The 22,673-nt window shown below is 40.2% G+C and overlaps 1 protein-coding gene across 8 annotated transcripts in view; it reads right to left on the reverse strand.

Annotated features, from left to right (window-relative positions):
* ryr2a (ryanodine receptor 2a (cardiac)) overlaps positions 1-22,673 on the reverse strand; it is a 310,189-nt gene that overhangs the window by 202,428 nt on the left and 85,088 nt on the right. For all 8 annotated transcript variants that reach the window (XM_061908696.1, XM_061908695.1, XM_061908691.1 and 5 more), the window contains exons 8-12: positions 21,043-21,139; positions 7,427-7,501; positions 5,092-5,248; positions 4,666-4,830; positions 4,115-4,236 (exon numbers count right to left, since the gene is read on the reverse strand). In XM_061908696.1, coding sequence (XP_061764680.1) covers positions 4,115-4,236; positions 4,666-4,830; positions 5,092-5,248; positions 7,427-7,501; positions 21,043-21,139 — 616 coding nt within the window. The remainder of the gene's footprint in view (positions 1-4,114; positions 4,237-4,665; positions 4,831-5,091; positions 5,249-7,426; positions 7,502-21,042; positions 21,140-22,673) is intronic.

Here is a 22,673-nt window from a genome sequence, read left to right on the forward strand (position 1 = left end):
TAAAACTTTTTTCATATTCCATTCATTGTGTCATTGTGTTCAAATGTCAGGGTGCGTGTGACATCAACAGATGCTTTCACACAGAACCGCGATCACAATGATTTAAATATGCATATATATGTAATGCCAAATTGAAAGAGGGCAGTTTGACAAAAATTTGTCTAACCAGCGAAAAAGCATAATTTTTGAAGAATTCGATTTACTGATATGTGGAGCCATGTGTGCAACAGATGCACACACAACAACATGCACACACAGACAGACACATTCTTTGCAACACAAAACGGTAAAAATAATATTTTTACAAAAATAAAAGATGTTGAATTTACAATATTTTTAGGATATGATTTTAGAAATGTCAGTTTGTTAAAGAATGAAGTAAAACACGCTTTAGCTAACGAACGGAACAACAACACGTTGACATTCCCATCACTACAATATGAAGTATAAACAATAAATGGTTGTACTTGTGTAGCGCTTTTCTACCTTCAAGGTCCTCAAAGCGCTTTGACACTACTTCCACATTCACACACACATTCACACACCGATGTAGGGAGCTGCCATGCAAGACGCTAACCAGCACCCATCAGGTACAAGAGTGAAGTGTCTTGCTCAGGACACAACGAACGTGACGAGGTTGGTACTAGGTGGGGATTAAACCAGGGACCCTCGGGTTGCGCACGCCCACTCTGCCACTGCGCCACGCTGTCCCCCAATTAATTAAGAGAATGTGAACTATTACAACCTAGTTTACTTCCCTGATGACCTCCTGAAAGTTTTGTAATCAATCGGAAATATCCATCCATCCATTTTTTACCTATTTCCTTCAAGCAACTAAAGTGCATCAAACATGTCAAATTTGGTGAGTATTTAGGCATAGTAAGGGTGTATTTTTGAATTGTGTATAGTTCTATTACACGAATTAGTACATTTATATAGTCTGTGCATACTAGAGATGCGCGGTTTGCGGTCTCATCCGCAGATAAACCGCGGGTCGGGCGGTTGACATGACAAAAAATTGATTTTAATTAGATACGGGCGGGTGGCGGTTGAACCATCCGGAAATATTTGATATGCATGGTTCTGTGATCGGTATCCTTTGCCATTCAAAGTGCCATTTAAGACCCGTGTCATAAAGCGAAGAAGACAATAAGAGACGCTATTATTATCCTGAATGACCGCCGGTAGTCACCCAGATATTAAGTATTAGGGCGTGCTATGAAGCCATTGGCTTTGTCGCCTACTACAACATGTACAATCTGCTTGTCAGTCCATCATCATGTTGTGTGTGGCTTCCGTGGCAACACGCACACGACTGCAAGGCATACTGGGTGACACAGAGTACACTAATGGTTGTGATATAAACAATCTTAACACTCACAGCCACGCTGTGAAGCCACACCAATTAAGAACGACAAACACATTTCGGGAGAACACCCTCACGGTGACACAACATAAACAAAACACAACAAATAACCATAATCCTTTGTATTCATGACACTTCCTGACTATTTTATACACCCCACTAGCAGCAAACACCCCCCCCCCCCCCGTGCGTCGGTAAGGTGGGCGGGGTTGGGGGCGCGGGGGTGTAAAATATATTCAGGAACTGTCACGGATACAAAGGATTGTGGGTATTTGTTGTGTTGCGTTTATGTTGTGTTACTGTGAGGATGTTCTCCCGAAATGTGTTTGTCAATCTTGTTGGGTGTGGCTTCAAAGTGTGGCACATATTAGTAAGTGTTAAAGTTGTTTATATCACAACCATCAGTGAACTCTGTATCACCCAGTATGCCTTTCAATCTTCAACGTGTAATTGCGGAAGCTGCACACAACATGTAACAAACGGTTCGTACATGTTGTTGAAGATGTCTAAGGCAATGGCTTTACAGCACGCCCATGTTCTTGTAATCAGGATGAACGCTATCGGATTGTCACGGGAACGTAAGCGGCTCCAATTGTCTTCATTACTCTGTGGAACAGATTTAAATAGCTCTATGAGTGGTAAAGGCGGACAACCTCTAATATATTTCAGCGGGCGGTTGGCGGGCGGGTACGGTCCTGATAAAATTTTGGTTTGGGTGGACGGCGGGTGGATGACGACTTTGGTGATGCGGATGCGGATGATACAATTGCCTATCCGCGCATCTGTAGTGCATACTGTATTTGTGTTATGCACGTGGTCAATAATAATCGCTGTTGACCTGTTGGGATTGCAACACAATAGTAATGTTTAAAATGTCATGTTTTAAATATACACTTGGGACTATCCTCAAGTTGTAGTTTAGAGACCCCTGAATTAAGTAATTATTTGGCGTACCACTAGATGGAACCTGTGTATCACTTATGAAGAATAAACTTTCACTAACTCCAAGGCGAGAAAGCAGCTCACCAGCCAGAGATGTCAATTTGGCAGCAAAAGCTATGTGATCACCGCGCCACTAAAAATTGTTTGTCTCTCTTAGTGATTATAATAACGGTATTGTTAATACTTGGTCAGAATTCAGTTCACAAAACGTAAATGGAGTATTGTTGGCGATTTTTGGATGTTTTTTTAGACTTATTTAGAGAGCTTTATGGGCGGAATGGAGGACCTCTCAATGGCTCCAGTGTAAAATTGCTTTTATTTACAAGTTAGAATGCAATAGAATACAATCACATCTTTTTCTGTCTCATCATGATTGTGAACGATAGGAAAAAAAAAAAAAAGTGACGTTCCCCTTTAAGTGAAATTGGACATCACAAAATGCTCAGTGAAGTACAGAACATTAAGGACATGCCCAATTCAAGCTGCTCCAAAAAATTTTCAACAGGTGAAAGTATCTTCTACTACGAAATGTACAGCGTTTACTAAGCAGTGTAGTGGTGTCATTATTAAAACTTTCCCCCTCCCATGAGATCTGTCTCCCCCTAGTTTCAACGCCCTCTCCAGAGTGCAAGACAACCACATGGACAAAAGTAAGTAACTGTTCATTTAGTTCTTGTAATGGATCTTTTTATTACTGTATTGTCTATACCAAGCCTGTGCAATTATTTTGACTCAGGGGCCACATTTAGGGACAAAAATGTGTCGCGGGGCCGGTATATCTATTTTTAGGAAGACTATTATAAAACCTCACAATAATGTCTGATTGAATGCTAAAAACATAATGACAGAACGCCTTAAAAAACTTAATGGAATTTTAAATTGTTCTATGAACGATAAAACACTGAATATTGACAAAATATGAATATAACACCCCCTTTTGATCGACATATTTAACAATCAAGTGAAACGCTACAAAAATGCAACTAACAGTGAAATAGGAACGCAAAGGGTACAAAACAAACACACCTACAATCTGATTCATCTGATATTTGCTGAATTTCCCCCAGGGATCAATAAAGTACTTTCTATTCTATTCTATACATCACTAAGCTTTAGAACTTTGTTGTGAAGATTTCCTTCCACGTCTGTGGAAACGCTTCCCGCCCACACTGCTTGGTGCCTTGTCTGAGCCGGTGTGACGTAGATTACCATTGTAACTAATTACATTACCATAGTAACTGGTATATCATACATAAACGCAGATTCCAACCATTGAAATACTTTTTATAGTTGAAGACTTACGGTCATTAGAAAACATGACTGCACATCCTAATGGCAGCCACAGTTTACATCTTAAAGATCTAAAACAATTATTTGGGAATGTCTGGCGGGCCAGACTGAAAAGCTCAACGGGCCGCATGTGGCCCCCGGGCCTTGATTTGCCCAGGTCTGGTCTATACAGTATATTTAATGTGTTGAGTACAGTGTGAGTGATTTGGATGTTAAATCACAGCAGCTATGATTTGGGAATCAAAGTTGCACTAAAACTCGACTTGCATCACAGCCTAGAAACAGAACTCATCTGTAACCTGAGGACCACCTGAATAGGCAGATACAGTACATTTGTTGCTATTTAAAAACATAAATACTAAATCATCAATAGCTGTAACTCTTGCTGTATTTAGTTGACCTGCAAGCTTTTTATTTTAGGAATGAAGCAACCAAAAGCGATTGTTCAAAGCTAAGGAAAGACAGTTGATGTAAAATGTGCAAGGAATGAATCTGTGTGTGTGTGTGCTAAGCCACCTGATGAAGAGGTTGAATAAGAACACAGTACTGCGAATTACTCTGGCAGTGCGACTCTCTTCATGCTGTGACCGGGACAGAGTCAGCCCGTCATCCATATGACCTTCGTTGTGCATGATGGCCTTGTGATGAAAAAACAAACAAATTAGAAATACACTTGCCTCTCCTAACAAAAAGTAAGGAATTGAATACATCCAGGTACAAAATCTTAATTAAAAATAATAATACAAAACGTAAGTTTAGCGAAACGTAATTGTTTGCTGATGTTTTTCTGATGTTTTGACATTTTAAAAACAGTCAAATGACATGAGAAAATAATTACTGGGAACTATTCAAGACTGATTTCATCAATTCAATTAGCTAATTAGTCGGTAATGGTTCATGTGTAAAGGTAGTTTGAAGAAAAATGACTTTAACCTAGTACATTACAACATTGATGTGTCGATGAATGTTGAGGTTATAGTCAGGATGTAGTAAAAATGTAATTGTCTGCTTTGGATCACTTAATCTCATATTCATAACACTTGAGTCATACATACATACATACATACCTTTCTCTGAACTTCGCCTATGCGTGCACTTTTGGCATCAACAGTCTGGTATGTGAGCCACAGACAAGTATCAATGTGTTGAATGTAACACACCGAGTCACCATACTTAATGTCCGGGATTCCCATGCCATCCACTTCCTTTTTCACACCAATCTCAACCTTTTCCTGACAAAGAAAGAAACAATTACAACGTCACTTGTTTGTAAAACACTAGACTACAGTCTACATGTAGGGTGGATGTCTGTAAGGACTTGAGACACAGAACCGGAGGGTCACGGTTCAAGTCTTACTGTAGAAAAATTGTAACTAATTGTTGGAAAAATGTCAGGCAGCATCCTGACTACTGTTGACATGCCTGAATTTCCACGAAAAAGAGAACTCATGAAAAAAATTCAGGAAGAAGACAATCACTGAATGACTGAATACCTTGGAAGATCTGAAACAAAAGGCTGTTGACTTGACATCTGCGTTTTCTTTTTCCATAAGCAGTAGTGATTTATCTTCTGTCAGACTCAGATACTTCCCACTAGTCACATGTCTCAGTCTGAAGGGTTGGCCCCAGCGAATGTGACTACCACTCCACCTGGATGCAAACCCAGACAAAAAATGTGAAGTGAAGTGAATTACATTTATATAGCGCTTTTTTCTAGTGACTCAAAGCGCTTTACATAGTGAAACCCAATATCTAAGTTACATTTAAACCAGTGTGGGTGGCACTGGGAGCAGGTGGGTAAAGTGCCTTGCCCAAGGACACAACGGCAGTGACTAGAATGGCGGAAGCGGGAAAAAAAATCTTGCTCAAACACGATTAATTGTATTGCACATTAGTTCACTTTTACGTAATGTGTAGGATGAAAACATTTTCAAGAATATTGGTTGACTGACAAAGACTAAAAGACTGAACAACATCAATAGAATATTGTTTGAAATAACTTTTGCGTCAACTGTATACTCTAAAATCTTGTGTGTCACGGTTTCTCGCAGAAAGGATTTGTGACGTATTTCCATAAAACTCGGGGCCCCCTCCTAGACCTTATTAGGGACAAGCTTGTCATCACCCCGGGGGACAGTGTGACGTGGTGGAGAGAGTGACTATGCCAGCACTCTGAGGGTTCTTGGTTTAATCCCAAGCTTCTACCAACCTCATCACGTCCGTTGTGTCCTTGAGCAAGACCCTTCACCCTTGCTCCTGATGGGCCGTGGTAAGCGTCTTGCATGGCAGCTCCCGCCATCAGTGTGTGAAAGTGTGTGTGTGAATGGGTGAATGTGGTAATAGTGTCAAAGTGCTTTGAGTACCTAGAAGGTAAAAAAAGCGCTGTACAAGTATAACTTATTTACCATTTACCACAGGCGATGTGAGTGGCACAAATTAGACAAGAGTTAACCGTTGGAGAAAGACAACTCCAACTCCTTGTGTTTATCTATTTTATTTATTTTTTACTTGTATTATTTTTGTATTACATTTTTTATTATATATATATATACACCGGTATATATATATATATATATATTTTTTTTTTTTAATCTTATTTATTAATTTATTTGTTTTTAATATACTTTGTTTGATTGAATCTATATTTGCATATATTTGATATAGGCACTAAGGGAAAATTACCTTGGGAACTGGGTGGGTGGGGGCTAAAAGAGTAAGAAGGCTTGTAACTGATCTTGTGTTTATTATGTTTTTCATACTTGTACAAAACCCAAAACCAGTGAAGTTGGCATATTGTGTAATTCGTCAATAAAAACAGAATGAATGCAAATTATTTTCAACATATGCAAAGACAAGATATTTAATTTTCAAAGGGAGAAACTTATTTTTTTTTGCGTTTTCACAACTGTGTTACATGGCCTTTCCTTTTAACAATACTCAGTTAACGCTTGGAAACTAAGGAGACACATTTTTGAAGCTTTTCAGGTGGAATTCTTTCCCATTCTTGCTTGATGTACAGCTTAAGTTGTTCAACAGTCCGGGGTCTCCGTTGTTGTATTTTACGCTTCGTAATACGCCACACATTTTCAATGGGAGACAGGTCTGGACTACAGGCAGGCTAGTCTAGTACTCTTTTACTATGAAGCCACAAGTTGTAACACATTGCTTGGCATTGTCTTGCTGAAATAATCAGGGGTGTCCATGATAGCGTTGCTCGGATGGCAACATATGTTGCTCAAAAACCTGTATGTACCTTTCAGTATTAATGGTGCCTTCACAGATGTGTAAGTTACTCATGCCTTGGGCACTAATACACCCCAATACCATCACAGATGCTGGCTTTCGAACTTTGCGCCTAGAACAATCCGGATGGTTATTTTTCTCTTTGTTCCAAAGGACACAACATCCACAGTTTCCGAAAACAATTGGAAATGTGGACTCGTCGAACCACAGGAACACTTTTCCCCTTTGCATCAGTCCATCTTGGAGGAGCTCGGGCCCATAGAAGCCGGCGGCATCTCTGGGTGTTGTTGATAAATGGCTTTCGCTTTGCATAGTAAAGTTTTAACTTGCACTTACAGATGTAGCGACAAACTGTAGTTACTGACAGTGGTTTTCTGAAGTGTTCCTAAGCCCATGTGGTGATATCCTTGACAAACTGATGTCGCTTTTTGATGCAGTACCGCCTGAGGTATGGAAGGTCCGTATATATATATATATATAATTTTGCATGAAAACTCCATATATAATATGTATAACTTGGATCTAGCTGTGTAAAGAATGCGTTGTGTGATCAATTGTGTTTGTAGATGTGTGTAATGCACTCACAGAACTCGCCGTGTCTCCAGCCTCCACAGAGACCTGGCATGACTGGACACTGCTCCACCTTCATAATGTACCGTCCTAATGGTATAAATAAAACAAGGTTAATATCAAGCACGATGCCGTTTGTAATTAAAGGAGCATTCACACAACGCTGATTGGTTGTCAGTTCATGGCATTTGTTAAACCGCTTTAAACCGTGTATTAAGGATGCAGGAAAGCCTTTTTCAAAAAGTTTTGAACATTGAGTCAACACAGATTGGCGCAGAAATACCACGGATCTACCCAAAAGGCGGTGGAGTCCTTCATCGTCTACTCTACATTAACCACAGTGCCTTCGTGCAGCTCCTTGATTAGCTTATCATGTTTCCGTGTTTAACTCCACCACGATGTGAAAATGGTATTTTAATAATATACATATTTGTCCAGGATGAAAATGTAACTGGCAAATTAGGGCAGTAATAACACAGTATTATCACAAATCTTGCAGTACAAATATGGAGGCTGCCGTTCTTTACACAGTGAAAGGTGTAATGAACATGCCCCCATTTCAAACCGCCAAGACCACCACGAAAAAGTTTTACACGCTTAATTTTCTTGTGTCCAGGTTTTGTGTTCGGTGTTAACACAGTCTCTGGCAGAGCACAGCAAATTGCCAAACCCCCATTAACTGTCATCTGAACCGACAATGTGTCAATGCACCTTAAGATGGTCAAAAAAAATCAAAAGAACAGTTTGTTTGTTTGTATGTCCAGACAAATTGTCCAGTCTGGAAGAGGGGTCAATAAAAAAAGGTTAAAGTTGGTTCACCCTCTGAGTGTGTCTAATTATACAACAACTCAAAATAATCCCAGCATATATAGATAGTATTTTGAAGCATGAAAACATGACATCGAGGGACACAACAAAAGTTTTTCTTGACCAGGAGTGGAGAATGATTTTCACTTCCAGACCACATTGTGTTTAAAAAAATGGTAGGGGAGACAGGCTGCACATACAAATCCATAGTTAAATGCTAAAAAAAAGCCACATCTCAGGACCAAGTATTATTTCAGAAATAAAAACTGTAAACTGTGCAATCAAAAACGGACATCCAAAACAAGCAAAGCCATTTAAAAACACTAATAAAAAAAACTGTAAACTGTGTAATCAAAAACGGACATCCAGAACAAGCAATGCCGTTTAAAAACACTAATATTACTAATTTATGGTCTATGAGCAATAGTACTGATTCAAGAAAGTCTTCAAACATTATTGCTAGGTTTTCTCAACTCTACTGTCAACGACTGTCAACAAACTGCTAAACAAGGTGGTGGAAACGTTATAATTTGGGGCTGCTTCTTGACCAAGTACTAAGTATTATGTAGAATGGGCATCCGGCACTTATCACACACAAACAACAGCAAATTATTTCTTCAGTCATAGGCTTTTTCTTGTCAGGGGTTGCCACAGCGAGTCAATCACATTAATGGTTTAGATTTAGTATTTATGGCAGATGCCTTTAATGCTTACCTTGATCGAAACCAGGCCCTGCGCCATGTAAGGCAGATGCATGTACAGTTGTCATTACGGGCTGTTTGTGTCTTTGAAATTAAATGAAAATTAACGTGTGACATGTAATAACATTGTAAAATGATTATTTCCCTCACTAAACATGCATTGTTTTCTCATTCCTCTATTACATTAGATCTCGATTGTGTTCAAGGTTTCTTCCTTAGATGGAGTGCTTGGTCTTGGGCCGCCTATCCACCTCCCTCTTGGCTGACGTATCCAAGATCTCGCTCACGTCAGTGTCAAACTTTAACAACCCTGCATAGTTGGCCACCGTGGGCTGTTTCGTTGGGGTTCAAAGGCTCTCCTTCTTGTAGGGACTGAGCAACGTCAACTATGTATCCAAAAAGATTTGGCAAGATTGACAGCAAAAACATTAAGTCCCACTACACAAGGTTGGGATTCAAAGGCTCTCCTTCTTGTAGGAACTGAGCAACGTCAACTATGTATCCAAAAAGATTTGGCAACATTGACAGCAAAACCATAAAGTCGCACTACACAAGGTCCACCCAAATTTACAAACTGCGCTAAGAACTTGGAAGTCTATAAAATGGCCAAAGATGGCTAGTCGCTAGTGAAGAAGAAAAACAGAAGCTAGCCGAGCTTAACAACACCCGGAGGAAGCTACTGAGGGACAAACATAGCCATCCCTGGAACACCTTCTCATCAGTTGCCTAAACGCATATGGAGACGGATGCTACCAGGTGCTCGGGTGAGTTGCTGAGAGCATAGCCATAGAGACATCATCAACGGCCACCACAAGCCAAAGACCATCTTGTTCCACAGAGCCTGAGAGAAGCCCCACACATTACCACCAGCAATGTCGGGCTTCCTTACCTGCTGATGACTGGCAACAGAAAGTGGATCTTGGCAAACAGCTTAAGTTCCCAGCAAGGATCAGATCAGACTTCACCACGCAGACGGTCATACCAGAACTAACAGTGCCCTGGCAGAGGCCAACAAGAGGAAGCGTGTCAAGTGTCAGTAGCTAATGGAAGAGTGCTGGGTTTGTAGAGCAGGCCCTCAGCTGCTGGGCTTCAGTGGGAAGGCAACCGGATCTGCAACTAAAGCCGCAGAGAAAGCCACAAGGTGGCCACAGACCAAGAGGGCAGATCAATTGTTTAAAAGCTGCTGCGACACAAACCGGGGCTTGAAATACACAATGACTGACTGCAGGAAACACCACTGATGATGTGCCCCATGGCTGTTCAACACTGACACCAGCTTGTTGGTCAATCAACTTTCCAAAGTTCATACTGTGCAGGGAGAGCTCCACAAACCACGTTAAACCCAGATTCCAATCTAACAAGGGTCTTAACTCATTCTCTTTCTATGCCACATCAATGTGGAATGCACTCCCAACAGGTGTAAAAGTAAGTGCATCTCTATTCTCCTTCAAAACCGCTCTAAAACAACACCTCCAGGCAACTTCAACCCTTTACTAATACCCTCCCCCATTCACATCCCATCTCCCCGGATTGTAAATAACCTAATGTAAATAATGACATGTATTTCTAGAGTATATACTTGTTCTTATACTATCTGAACTCACTATGTTCTCTGCTCGCTGTACATATCCTACCAAGAAAGACCTACACTGTTTCAATGTCCATTTCTCTGTTGATGCAATTGTTGATGACTGAAGTACTGATATCAACCAAAGCTCCTCACCCAACCCCCGGATTGTAAATAATGTAAATAATTCAATGTATATACTATGATGATTAACTTGTGTGATGACTGTATTATGGTGATAGTATATATTTGTACCATGAATTGATTAACGTGGACCCAGACTTAAACAAGTTGAAAAAGTTATCTGGGTGTTATCATTTAGTGGTCAATTGTACGGAATATGTAGTGAACTGTGCAATCTACTAATAAAGGTTTCAATCAATAAATCAATCAATCATGTGCGGAGGGACTGGTGTGTTGCTCAGTTCTCTTCTTGTCTGTGTTCTTAGGTTTTTCATGTCATTGTTTTTATTCATTTCCACCTTGCAGTTTCCTTGTTTTTTTTCGCTTTTTTGTAGACGTCAGCATTCCCTGAGCTAAGCGGAATTATATTGTCACAGGTGTAATTGATTGGCAGATTCATTTGCACACGCATGCTATGGCAAGAAGGCACTGGTTGATTGCAATTTGTAGATACCAACGCGTTACTTGCTTCTCATCTTGTCTTGGACTTCGAGCTTATCCCTAAAGGTACCTAAAGGTAAAAGTACTTTTGTTAATTCTGTCCCCCAGCCGCTTTCCGTCTGTTTAGTTTTCTATAAACCAGTTTTTTGTACTTGTGTCGTTACCTATGAAATCAAATCAAATCAACTTTATTTACAAAGCACATTTAAAATTTACCACAGGGATAGTCAAAGTGCTGTACAATAGGCAGGTTAAAAGATAACACAAGAAAAACAAGCAAAACACATACAGAGCACGATAAAAAATAAATAAATAAAAACAGGTTCACGGCATGTGCATAGTGGAATGCCATAGCAGGATGGAGATTACAGAATGTTAAAGACCATGGAATAAAAGAGAGTTTTTAAGAGTGATTTAAAAAAAGGAAGAGAGGAGCCCTGTCTAACACTCAAAGGTAAGTCGTTCCAGAGCTTGGGAGCAGCAGCGACGAAAGCTCTGTCACCTCTAAGCTTCAGCCTTGTGTCAGGGACTGTCAACAGCAGCTGTGACAACCGCATCTGCAAGATGGATATTTTACCAAATGATAGGCAGTGATTGTTTTATGTTCAGTTATTGTTAGTGCATACCGTATTTCCTTGAATTGTTGCCGCAGGGCATATAGTATGCGCCTGCCTTGAATTACTGCCGGGTCAAACACGCTTCCCAAAATAATTAGCGCATGCTTAGTATTACCGCCTGGTCAAACTCGTGACGTCACGAGTGACACTTCCCCTGTCATCATTTTCAAAATGGAAGAAGCTGATTTCAATACCGGTAATTTGAAATCGCATAAAGGGAAGAAGATTAAGAGCTAATCAGTAGGATTTAAGGTCCAAGCTTACATCACACTCAAATATTTACTGCATACCTTTGGTAAGTGCCGGAGTGAGAAGAGGTTTTAAAATAATTAGCGCATGCTTACTTTTACCGCATGCCTTTGGTAAGCGCAGGAGTGAGAAAAGGTTTTAAATAAATTAGCGCCCCGGCGGCAATTCAAGGAAATACGGTACTCACATCCATATGACTAAATTAAGTGTATTTTTCAAAATGTAGATATGACAAAACATACACTGATATACTTTCTAACTTCGTAAAGTAAAACTTTTAAACCAACATAAAGTATATCAGTTAACAGTATATGTGTAACTTATGTTTGTTTACAGCAGTTTTTAGACATGCTATTGGGGCGGAGCTGAAAAGTTTAAAAAGTTAAAATAATGAATCATGAATAAAATGAAAGGTTCATGAAATATGCACAACAAGCTCTAAGAATTTACATTTTCTAATTCTATGTTTGACTGTGCCTTTTTGAGCCAACTATAGCACATAGCATATCCCAACTGCATTAACACACCGCTTGAATATAACATCTTGATGATTCATTCATTTAAAGAAAACCTCAGCTCTTGCTCTCACTGGCATTATTAAACCACATGATTATCCCTAATGATAAAACATTAAAACTATAATTATTAAGGTCCTCTTCCGCAGAGTTCAGCGGCACCTTACTACCTACTACTGTTCCAAAAAAGCTTTCTTACTAAAACGCTCCCGTTTGATTCTCTTCAAAATCTTTCTGCCTCAGAAGCTCTCTTCCTTTGGAGATGGGAGTGCCGCTTGTCTTTTGTTTCACACATATTTTCAGAAACAAGTTTGTTGACATAGAAGCAAGCAGCATATGAAGTAATAGGCCTCATTATTCAATTATTTTGAAGAACAAATTTTTCAGTCACACTTTTAGTCTTGAGGATGCAGCATTCAGTTCAAATGATCAGAAGTTTACAGTACATACACACACATCTGTCGGAATGTCATATATCATTTTGACAACTTGTTTATTAATTTGAATCGCTCATTTTTTAGGGCAATATAATGCAGTCTATTTTTCCTAAGTGATATTAAACAGTATTTTTTTTTTTTTATGTTTTTGAGTTTTCTATAATTAAAACATGGTGAAAATGATATATGCAAGTCTGAAATTATACAAAGGCCCCAAATATTACTTGGTTAAAGGGAATGTGTGATGATTTTAATCTACATTTAAAATGTTTTGTGGTGTAGATATGGTCTTTATTGTCATTGCACAAACCGGTTCATGATTAGACAAACAAACAGTGTACAGGGTAACAGAACAAGAACACTGTTGGGTCACCACAAGGCGCCCTGTAAAAGATGCGGAAAAAAGTATACAATGGTGGAGAATGAGTAAAAAAATACAGGCTCTAAGAGTGCCCAGTCTGGAGTGAGAAAAAAACTCCATCGCAAAGCACATATCATAGGCATCCGTCCGTCAGTAGTGACGATGGGTTGCGCCTGGTGGAGTTTATTCTTTCTTGCCGCGGCGGCTGTGGCTGTACAGCCCGACTATGGAGTGAGAATCTCTGGTGAAGGTGGCGCAGACGTATGGGGAGGGTTCTGACACAGGAGCAGGTCACGCGTCACGCAGTTTCCGCTTTAGTCTCCTAGCCTGCAACAGAAATATATGCTTCTCTTCGAGACGGCGGGTTCCTGTGGCAACAGTCTGCCTCCAAACGTTGCGGTCTTTTGCAGCTTCCTCCCAGTTGTTGTGGTCGATGTCTGCCAGTTTCATGTCCTGTTTACACACGTCCTTGAAACGCAGTCGAGGGCGACCAAGGGGTCTGGAGCCTGTTGACAATTCGCCGTACAGGACAGCTCTGGGGAGCCAGCTGGGATCCATCCTGTGGACATGGCCAAGCCATCTCAAGCGGCGTTGGCTGAGCATGGTGAACAGGCTGGTGGAGTGAGCACGATCTAGGACTTCCATCTTGGGAACTTTGTCCTCCCATGAGATTCCCAGGATGCGTCGCAGGTGGAAGCTGTTTAGCTGTTTCTCATGTCTGGTGTAGGTGGCCCAGGCCTCACTGCCATACATCAGTGTGCTAATGACGCAGGCTTGGTAGACCCTGAGTTTAGTGCGCGTGGATAGCTGTTTGTTCGACCATACTCTTTTGGACAGCCTGGCCATCACTATGGCGGCTCTTGCAAGCTGGGTGGCATGTTCTGTGTCGAGTGACAAGTCACTGGAGATTGCGGATCCAAGGTATGTAAAGGTGTTGACACATTCCAGAGTCTGATTGTCGACGGAGATGGAGAGTGGAGTTTCACCATCTTGGCCCATGACATTGCTCTTCTTTAGATTGATGGTGAGACCAAACTCATTACAGGCAGATGAAAGCCTGTCCATCAGCCTCTGGAGCCCAGACTCGGTGTGGGATGCTAGAGCTGCATCATCAGCAAAAAGCATTTCCCATCAGTAGGACACCTTCAGAACATGTACTGAAAGCAGTAGACAGAACGAGGGGGAAAAAAATTCCAAAGAGGGTTGGCGCAAGAACGCAGCCCTGTTTTACGCCGCTGCGGGTTGGAAAGGCCTCTGATGTTCCTCCTTCCCAACAGACGGGCCTGTGTGTTTTCGTGAAATGATCTTATGACGGCGAGTAGATTTGGGGGGAAGCAGATCTTTGCAAGCAGCTTGATGAGACCATCTCTGCTGACAAGGTCAAATGCTTTAGTGAGATTGACAAAGGCAAGATATAAGGGTCTCCTCTGTTCCCGGCACTTCTCCTGCAGCTGCCAAAGGGTGCAAATCATGTCCACTGTGGATCTTGCTGCCCTAAAGCCACATTGTGACTCAGGGTAGACACGTTCTGAAAGGAAGTGGAGTCTAGCAAGGGTGACATGAGTGAAGACTTTCCCCACGATGTTAAGCAGGGAGATGCCGCGGTAAATATTACAGTCACTACGGTCTCCCTTGTTCTTATACAGCAGTGGTCCCCAACCTTTTTGTATCCGCGGACCGGTCAACGCTTAATAATTTGTCCCGCGGCCCGGGGGGTCCTTTTTTTTTTTTTCTTTCTCATAAAAAAGGGACATTTTTGTCATGAAAAAGTGAGGTTTTTGTGGTTTTTGCACTAATTGTAAGTGTATATTGTGTTTTTTATGTTGATTTAATAAAAAAAAAGTTTTTATTTTTTTAAATAAAAAATTATTCTGCGGCCCGGTGGTTGGGGACCACTGTTATACAGTGTGACAATCTTGGAGTCACGCAGATCCTGGTGGACGACTCCATCTTTCCAACAGAGGCAGAGTCTAGACTGAGAAAAAAAACTCCAACGCAAAGCACATATCATAGGCATCCGTCCGTCAGTAGTGACGATGGGTTGCGCCTGGGGGAGTTCATTCTTTCTTGCAGCGGCGGCTGTGGCTGTACAACCCTACTCTGGAGTGACAATTTGGTGCATATTACATATACAGTACATATTACAACATACAACCAGAGACTTGCAACCAAGGGGAGTGTGTGGGGGCTACGGAGGCAGGCTGCCGCTATTCAAGCTGCCCGGCCATCCATCACCTCTAAGGGATTCAAGCGTAGAAGGCGTGGGATGGGGGGTGGGGTATTTGTGTGTAGCGTATATTTTTTGTGGATGCATGCGTGTGTAAGGCTGCAGCGTGTCTCTGTTCCGTGACCCTTGTGTTCTTGCAGCCGCCAGTCAGTCCAAAGTCAACAACCACAGGTGTGTGCCTATGAGAGGCAAGAAAGAAGTTTGAAGCCAGGGAAACGATCCAAGTTAGAATGTTTTCTATGCGAATGAAAATAAAATTTGCTTTTCAATCTAAATTGTCTATTACTGGTCCTCAAATTCATCCTACAGGGCAGACGGTCCGATGTTACCCAAATCAAGTGTGTCCACAGTTCTGCCCACATCCTACAATCATTTGTATCAGCTTTGGGGTACTTGGAAGGCTGCCAGCAACTTCCCATTTATCGACAAACCAGAGCAACACTTACTCCAATCAGCAGATGTCCTGTTGTCATAATTCTGAATAGGTGGATATATCTTCATGTCCTCGACTAAAAGGGTTGCCAGTTAGGCGGCACTCCTTCTCCCAAGAGTCCGTCATGTATCCAGCAACAACCCCTCTGTCAAGACAGGCAGGTTCCCCCAAACCAATGCTCTTGTAAATTTCGTGGAGAGGCGAGTTAATTAGTTCCATTGTTTGGATTTGGAGAGCAGTGCAAAAATAGGCAAAAAAAGTTAAGACAAGACAAGGAGGGAGACTTTGAATTGTGCCCTATTTTTGGGGATTAATTTATGAAATGTGTATGAAAACAAGCCAATATTTTGACAAAAAACTAAACTACAACTTTTGTTTCTTTATATTTGTTTACAGTTGAACCTCGATTTACGAATGCCTCTACCTGTGACCTTTTCGGTTTACGAACATTTACATTGCGTAAAATATGTCCCTGCGTACAGACCTTGTCCCAGCATACAAATGCTTCATTCATTCATTTTGCTTGTCGCTTGAAGTCATCCTGTACACACGGCCACGGTCATATTGTATTTAATAGTGAGTTGCACTTCTGATGAGTTCATTACCACAGTGGTCGAACTGTGCGCAGGTAATAGTTGTTACGAGATATATTTGTGTGATCAGAAACGCTTTAAATGTGTACAAACTCAGTCTCGCTGTATAGCTTTGAGTTTCAAAACAACCGCTTTGAGCAAGCATTTTAACTTGTTAGCCTTCGGCGTGTGGCACCTTCAGTTAGACGATTTTATCAGCAAAGAGGGCTTTGTCCCGCAGGAATTCTTTAATTGTAATGAGACCGAAAAAAAAAGCCACAGTGGATCTTTAATACGGCGTAGAAGAAGGCACTACCAAGACACAAACTGATGAAGAATCCCCTTACACTGCGAGTTTGTGCCAACATTAGCTGTGACTACGTGGAGCCACTGCTTGTTTATAACTCCGAACAACAATGCCGCACATATTCACAAACACAAGGTAAAACTATTTTCTTTTTTTTGTGTTTTTTAATAACCACATTGTACCACCTTTTGTGGTGCATTTTAGAGCAAACCATCAAAACTTTTGTGTGTGTTTGTGTGTTGACATTTAAGTTTGCTGTAATGTTGTTGTGTTGTTTGGATAAAAAAAAGCCAAAATAGGGACTTTGGTCGAGGCCAAAAGCAATTATTAATGTTTACATTGATTTTTATGAGGAACTCTGCTTCACTATTCAAACTTTTCGGTTTACAAATCATGGTCAAAAACCAATTACGTTTGTAAATCGAGGTGGATTATCTGACCTTACCTGTGCCCCTTATTATGGGTTGTAGCTGCGGCACCTTAAGTGTATAAGTAAGTTTGTAACAACCTGCTGTCAACAGCGCGAAGTCGACACCTTTACCGACACAGTTTATAAAAAATGCCCGATCTCGCTAGTTCTCTGGAGTTTAATGTGTTATCTTTACTCAAAAATAAAACAAATATTATCAAAGCTCAAGTAAGCCATGTTGTGAAAAACTCTGAGACACATTTTACTAAGTAGAATTCATTACAACTCATTTATGTCTCTAAAATTAGCTAACCTTAATGTATCTAGCTTTCACAAAATTTTGGAAATTTGCTTTGAACTGATGACTGCATTATCTACTTAAGGGTTGTCAAAGTTTTAACACGATAATAATGAGTTAACAAAAATGTCCTTTAACGATACGTGATGTGTATGCATCCTGTGTGACCCTCAGTATATACCGTACTGGGGGGAAGGCAGCTCCGTTCCAGTTGAGCCATAAATAGTGAACAGAAATGGACAATGAAAAATGTATATTAAATTGCAAGTTTAACTTCGAAGCCCTGGCAGGTTGCTCTTGATAAGGCCAAAGGTTTTCGGTCTACCGATGCTGTTATCACTTGAGTAAATAGAACCACTTATTAGCTACAAGCAGCTAGCTGATGCAAAGGGCACTCCACTACGACAAAAGCAGATCACGCCGGAATGTTTACAACTACGCAACCAACATACTTTCAACAGCAATTGCTGAATAGGTTGCTACAGTTGCAACCCATGTGTACAGCCCTTACCTCTGGGCTGATACTGAGGGTGACTGTGTTGACCATTTTGACGCGTGTAAATGATAGAATGTCCAATTCTGTAGTTTGTTGTTGGATATGACAATCCTTTTATTTAATGCTATCAAATTAAATCAAATGTATGCTATACAACAAAAGGTATGCTGACCTTGAATGACACATTATTATTGCATTGCCACAACAACTCACGTCACGTCACGTCACGGCACAACACGGTTTGACACGGTTTGACACGGCACGGTCGAAAACTGTTTGTCTTCCAACCGCCCTGCCCGTGCTCACACCTGAACCCAATTTAAGGAGGTGGCTACCATAGTAACCACCCCGTATCAACAGTCCCCTCCCTGTCAACACTTCCTGATACTTAACAGGAAGTGGGCGAAGCAATACACCAAAAAAGGAAATTCCTTCTGGGCTGAGGCCAGCAATCAATTAAAGAAAATAAAATAAACAATATACACAAATAAGGACATTTGGCTCCAACACTATGAATATTGTGGAAGAAAGAGTGCTGCTGGCAATAGTCGCATGCTTTGACTGTCATGAAGACAGAGGAGGCACTTCGCTAACGTGGTTACACACTCAGCTGAGCTGAAGACGATACTGGCGCATTGCAGGTTTTATTTTTCCATTGTCATTCATGATGGGTGTGTTTTTTAAGTGAACTTGTGTCATAAGTGGTAAGCATGTGGGAGACAGTATGTTTGTGTGAGAGATAAAGCAAGTGTCTTAAAGTGTTTCTGTGCATGTATTAGTGTTAAAAGTGTTCCTGTGCATGTATTAGTGTTAAAAGTGTTTCTGGTGTGTGTGTGTGTGTGTGTGTGTGTGTGTGTGTGTGTGTGTGTGTGTGTGTGTGTGTGTGTGTGTGTGTGTGTATAAAGTGTGTATGTCCATTTTGTGTTGTGTTGTTTAAAAAGCATAATGTTTATTAAACAAAAAATTGAATAAAGCAAACAAATTATCAAGTCATATGTTGGTAATATTAAAAAAAAAAAATCTATTTAATGTACACTTCTTAAAGATAACTTATATCGCGAAATAACTTCTAACTACAAATTACCTACGAACAAAACTTGATTATTATAAACATTTTAAATTATTATTATGAGGGGGGGTGTTGAGGTGGGCGGGTTTGGGGGCTTTATTTGGTGGTATCAGGGGTGTATATTGTAGCGTCCCGGAAGAGTTAGGGCTGCAAGGGATTCTGGGTATTTGTTCTGTTGTGTTCATGTTGTGCTACGGTGCGGATGTTCTCCCGAAATGTGTTTGTCAGTTCTTGTTTGGTGTGGGTTCACAGTGTGGCGCATATTTGTAACAGTGTTAAAGTTGTTTATATGGCCACCCTCAGTGTGACCTGTATGACTGTTGATCAAGTATGTCTTCCAGTCACTTACATGTGTCTGTAGAAAACGCATATAACATATGACTGGGCCGGCACGCTGTTTGGATGGAGAAAAAGCGGACGCGACGACGCTAAAGGCAGTGCCATCACGGCACGCCCTCAATATTGTTGTACGGGTGAAAATCGGGAGAAATTCTGGAGAAATTCTGGAGAATGGTTGACCCGGGAGATTTTCGAGGGGGGCACTGAAATTCGGGAGTCTCCCGGGGAAGGGTTGGCAAGTATCGTTCAATATCGACAGCACGTGCTCTTGAACTACCAGTAGCTTGCCACCTAATTTTGAGTAGCTCACCAAAATGTCAAATAATTTTGCTTTGACCCTTAGTATTTTTATACCTGTTCGATTCAGCCTATATTTATTAAACATTTAATTTTTATTACCACATAAAAACAATAATCACATTATGAGCCTGATATACTAAATGTTTACCTGTACTAAAAAATGTGCAAACTTGATATCACACACAAAGCTGATCTAAGTGTGCAAAGTCGATTGTGTTTTTTAAGTGAACAGAATAAGGCGTGCAATCCATTTTGCGTCCGTCTTCGTTATTATGCAAAGTATATGCTGAACATTCATACGCACACAATAACGGGAAGGAAAAACCAAAATATAATTATTTAACAATGTGATTTATCAACACTCATCACCGTTTTGGGAGCACTATTTAGTGTTTTATTGAGCATATGTCAGAAGGTCGTGCTATCTGACAGTTCCACACACGGCACCAGAATCAGTGATGGCGCTGAAAAGACAGACGATGGACAGACGAGAATCCTCCGTCTGATATGTGTCAACATTTTGGACGGTCAGGAATAAAAATATATTAGACAAATTGTCTAATCAGCAACATCATTTTATAATATTATAGCTCTAAGAGGACTTAAGGGGCGGATTAAAAACGAGTTCAATAGACAATGTTCTTTAGTATTTTTTCATTGACATTCGTTTTTTCCACACAGAATATGTATTAAAATATTTATTCTATGAAAAAAATGGCTTGGAGACCCCTACAGTAGTTACACAATAAGCATCAAATACTGCAAGTAAAAAAAAAAACAGTTTTGAAAAATTAGCCCATCCATCCTATCCTAAAAGAATGGTGCAGCTAGATGTACGATTGAACGATATGTGACAACATAAAGAGCCTGAACATCCTTGCAGTTCGTCAAACAATGTAAGAGATAATGGGCTCTGGGCCAAAGGGACGATTGAAGATCAATAAAACAATTTACTGTAACCCGAGAGTAACTCCACCTGCAATGCTCACTACAGCTGCTCTTCCAACAAAACTCAAATGCTAACTGTCCTTTGAAAGTTACCATAAGGAAAAAATTCAACTTTCAAACCTTCAAAATTGAGATCTGAAGTACAGTTACAAACATACACATTTCAGTGATTCATCTAAAACTGTGACCTCTGTTCAGTGAAAAACATATTTAAGGCAGCAGCCGACAGAGCACCACGAATCCATAGTAATTTCCCTTCGGGTGGGATACAGTAACATATATTATTTTAACGAATTGTCATTAACACTTAAACATGAGGCCATGTGTAATTCACAACAGTATTTGTATGACTTACCTTCGCTGCTCCTCTCCATGCTCCCCCGATGGAACGGTTAAACACTCGTCCATGTGACCATGAAGGAGGCGCAGGACATCCCCACCTATTAGAAAACCTTCAGAAAGGTGTTGTGGATGACAAAACAAAGTTAAAGACAAATGACTCAAATATAAGGAAAATAAGAAAGTCAGGTTTGCAAGATGCAATTACTACACTTTTACTTAATGGATGTTAATTTTATAGTGAATTGAATGAATTATATATATATATATTTTTTTTTTTTTATATTTTTATATAGCGCTTTTTCTCAAGTGACTCAAAGCGCTTTTACATAGTGACACCCAATATCTAAGTTACATTTAAACCAGTGTGGGTGGCACTGGGAGCAGGTGGGTAAAGTGTCTTGCCCAAGGACACAACGGCAGTAACTAGGATGGCACAAGCGGGAATCGAACCTGCAACCCTCAAGTTGCTAGCACGGCCGCTCTACCAACTGAGCTATGCCGCCCCATAGGTTTGTTATGTTTGTGGATTGGAAAGGAACGTGAACAAATGTGTTGGAATTTGATATGAAATGGAAAGGTGGTAGGTTAAATACGCTGTGTTTCTTCCTACTCCTTTACAGACATGATGTAATGTGAAATTGCATGTTCGAAATAAACATCTACCAACACCACTTTGTTCATTCTGAAATGTATTTCAGTAATTTGGTAAGTGTTGCCGCAAGAGGACAATTATGGTGTAAATCCAGGCATGGATAATGCACTTTGAAACAGGAATCATTTTAATTGACAAAGGACGGGTACCAAAACCTGGTCCGGTGCCAATATAAACAGTACAAACCACTCTAAAAAAAAACATGATACTATTAGTGCCTTATTTCAGTGCTAAATAAATAAGATGAAAGGGATATTGTTCAGGTATCATTTTGTAAGTAAAATAGCTTGATAAAAGAACCACACTGTCTTTTTAATCGTTATTGCCGAACTTAACAGGCAGTGTTAGCCAGTAGCCACAACAACAACACAGAACTTCCTCATTATAGATTAATGAGCAAGGTTGCATTTACGAACCCCCAGAATTATAAGCATCAATATTACAACACAAGCAAGTCGTTTTTTTATGTTATGTATTTCTGCATTAATTATGACTTTTTTTTAATTTCTTTTTTTTTTACTTATTATATTTAAATAATTTTTACTCAACCTAAAATACCACACAATTCCATTAAAAGTGAAAATACTTTGTTTTTCTTTTTGACAGAAATGTGTATATTTTCCACTTTTTTAAGAAGTGATTTGGGCACTGTCTAAGCACACTGCCACCAACTTTCAAAATACCGATTTGGTACTCGTCTCAATTAAAATGTAAAAGATAACCATCCCAATAAATGACCATTCATGTAATCAAGTTAAGTTTCCCTAATTACATTGAGAAATATTACAATTAAAAATAGATGTTTTATTTGCTTTTCCACACATATTTGGGTCTCGTAGTCTGGTATTTGCCTCTTTATTACTGCAGGCAGGCATGACGTGGCCGCTTCCTCGGGTGACTACATTTTCTCGACTTTCAATCCCCTTTGACAGAAATGCAAATAATTCCTCCATGTTTTCTGCTTCAAACAGGAATCCCTGCCACCTTTCTAC

This window comes from Nerophis ophidion, linkage group LG08 (assembly GCF_033978795.1).
Source record: "Nerophis ophidion isolate RoL-2023_Sa linkage group LG08, RoL_Noph_v1.0, whole genome shotgun sequence".
NCBI classification, from domain to species: Eukaryota; Metazoa; Chordata; class Actinopteri; order Syngnathiformes; family Syngnathidae; genus Nerophis; species Nerophis ophidion.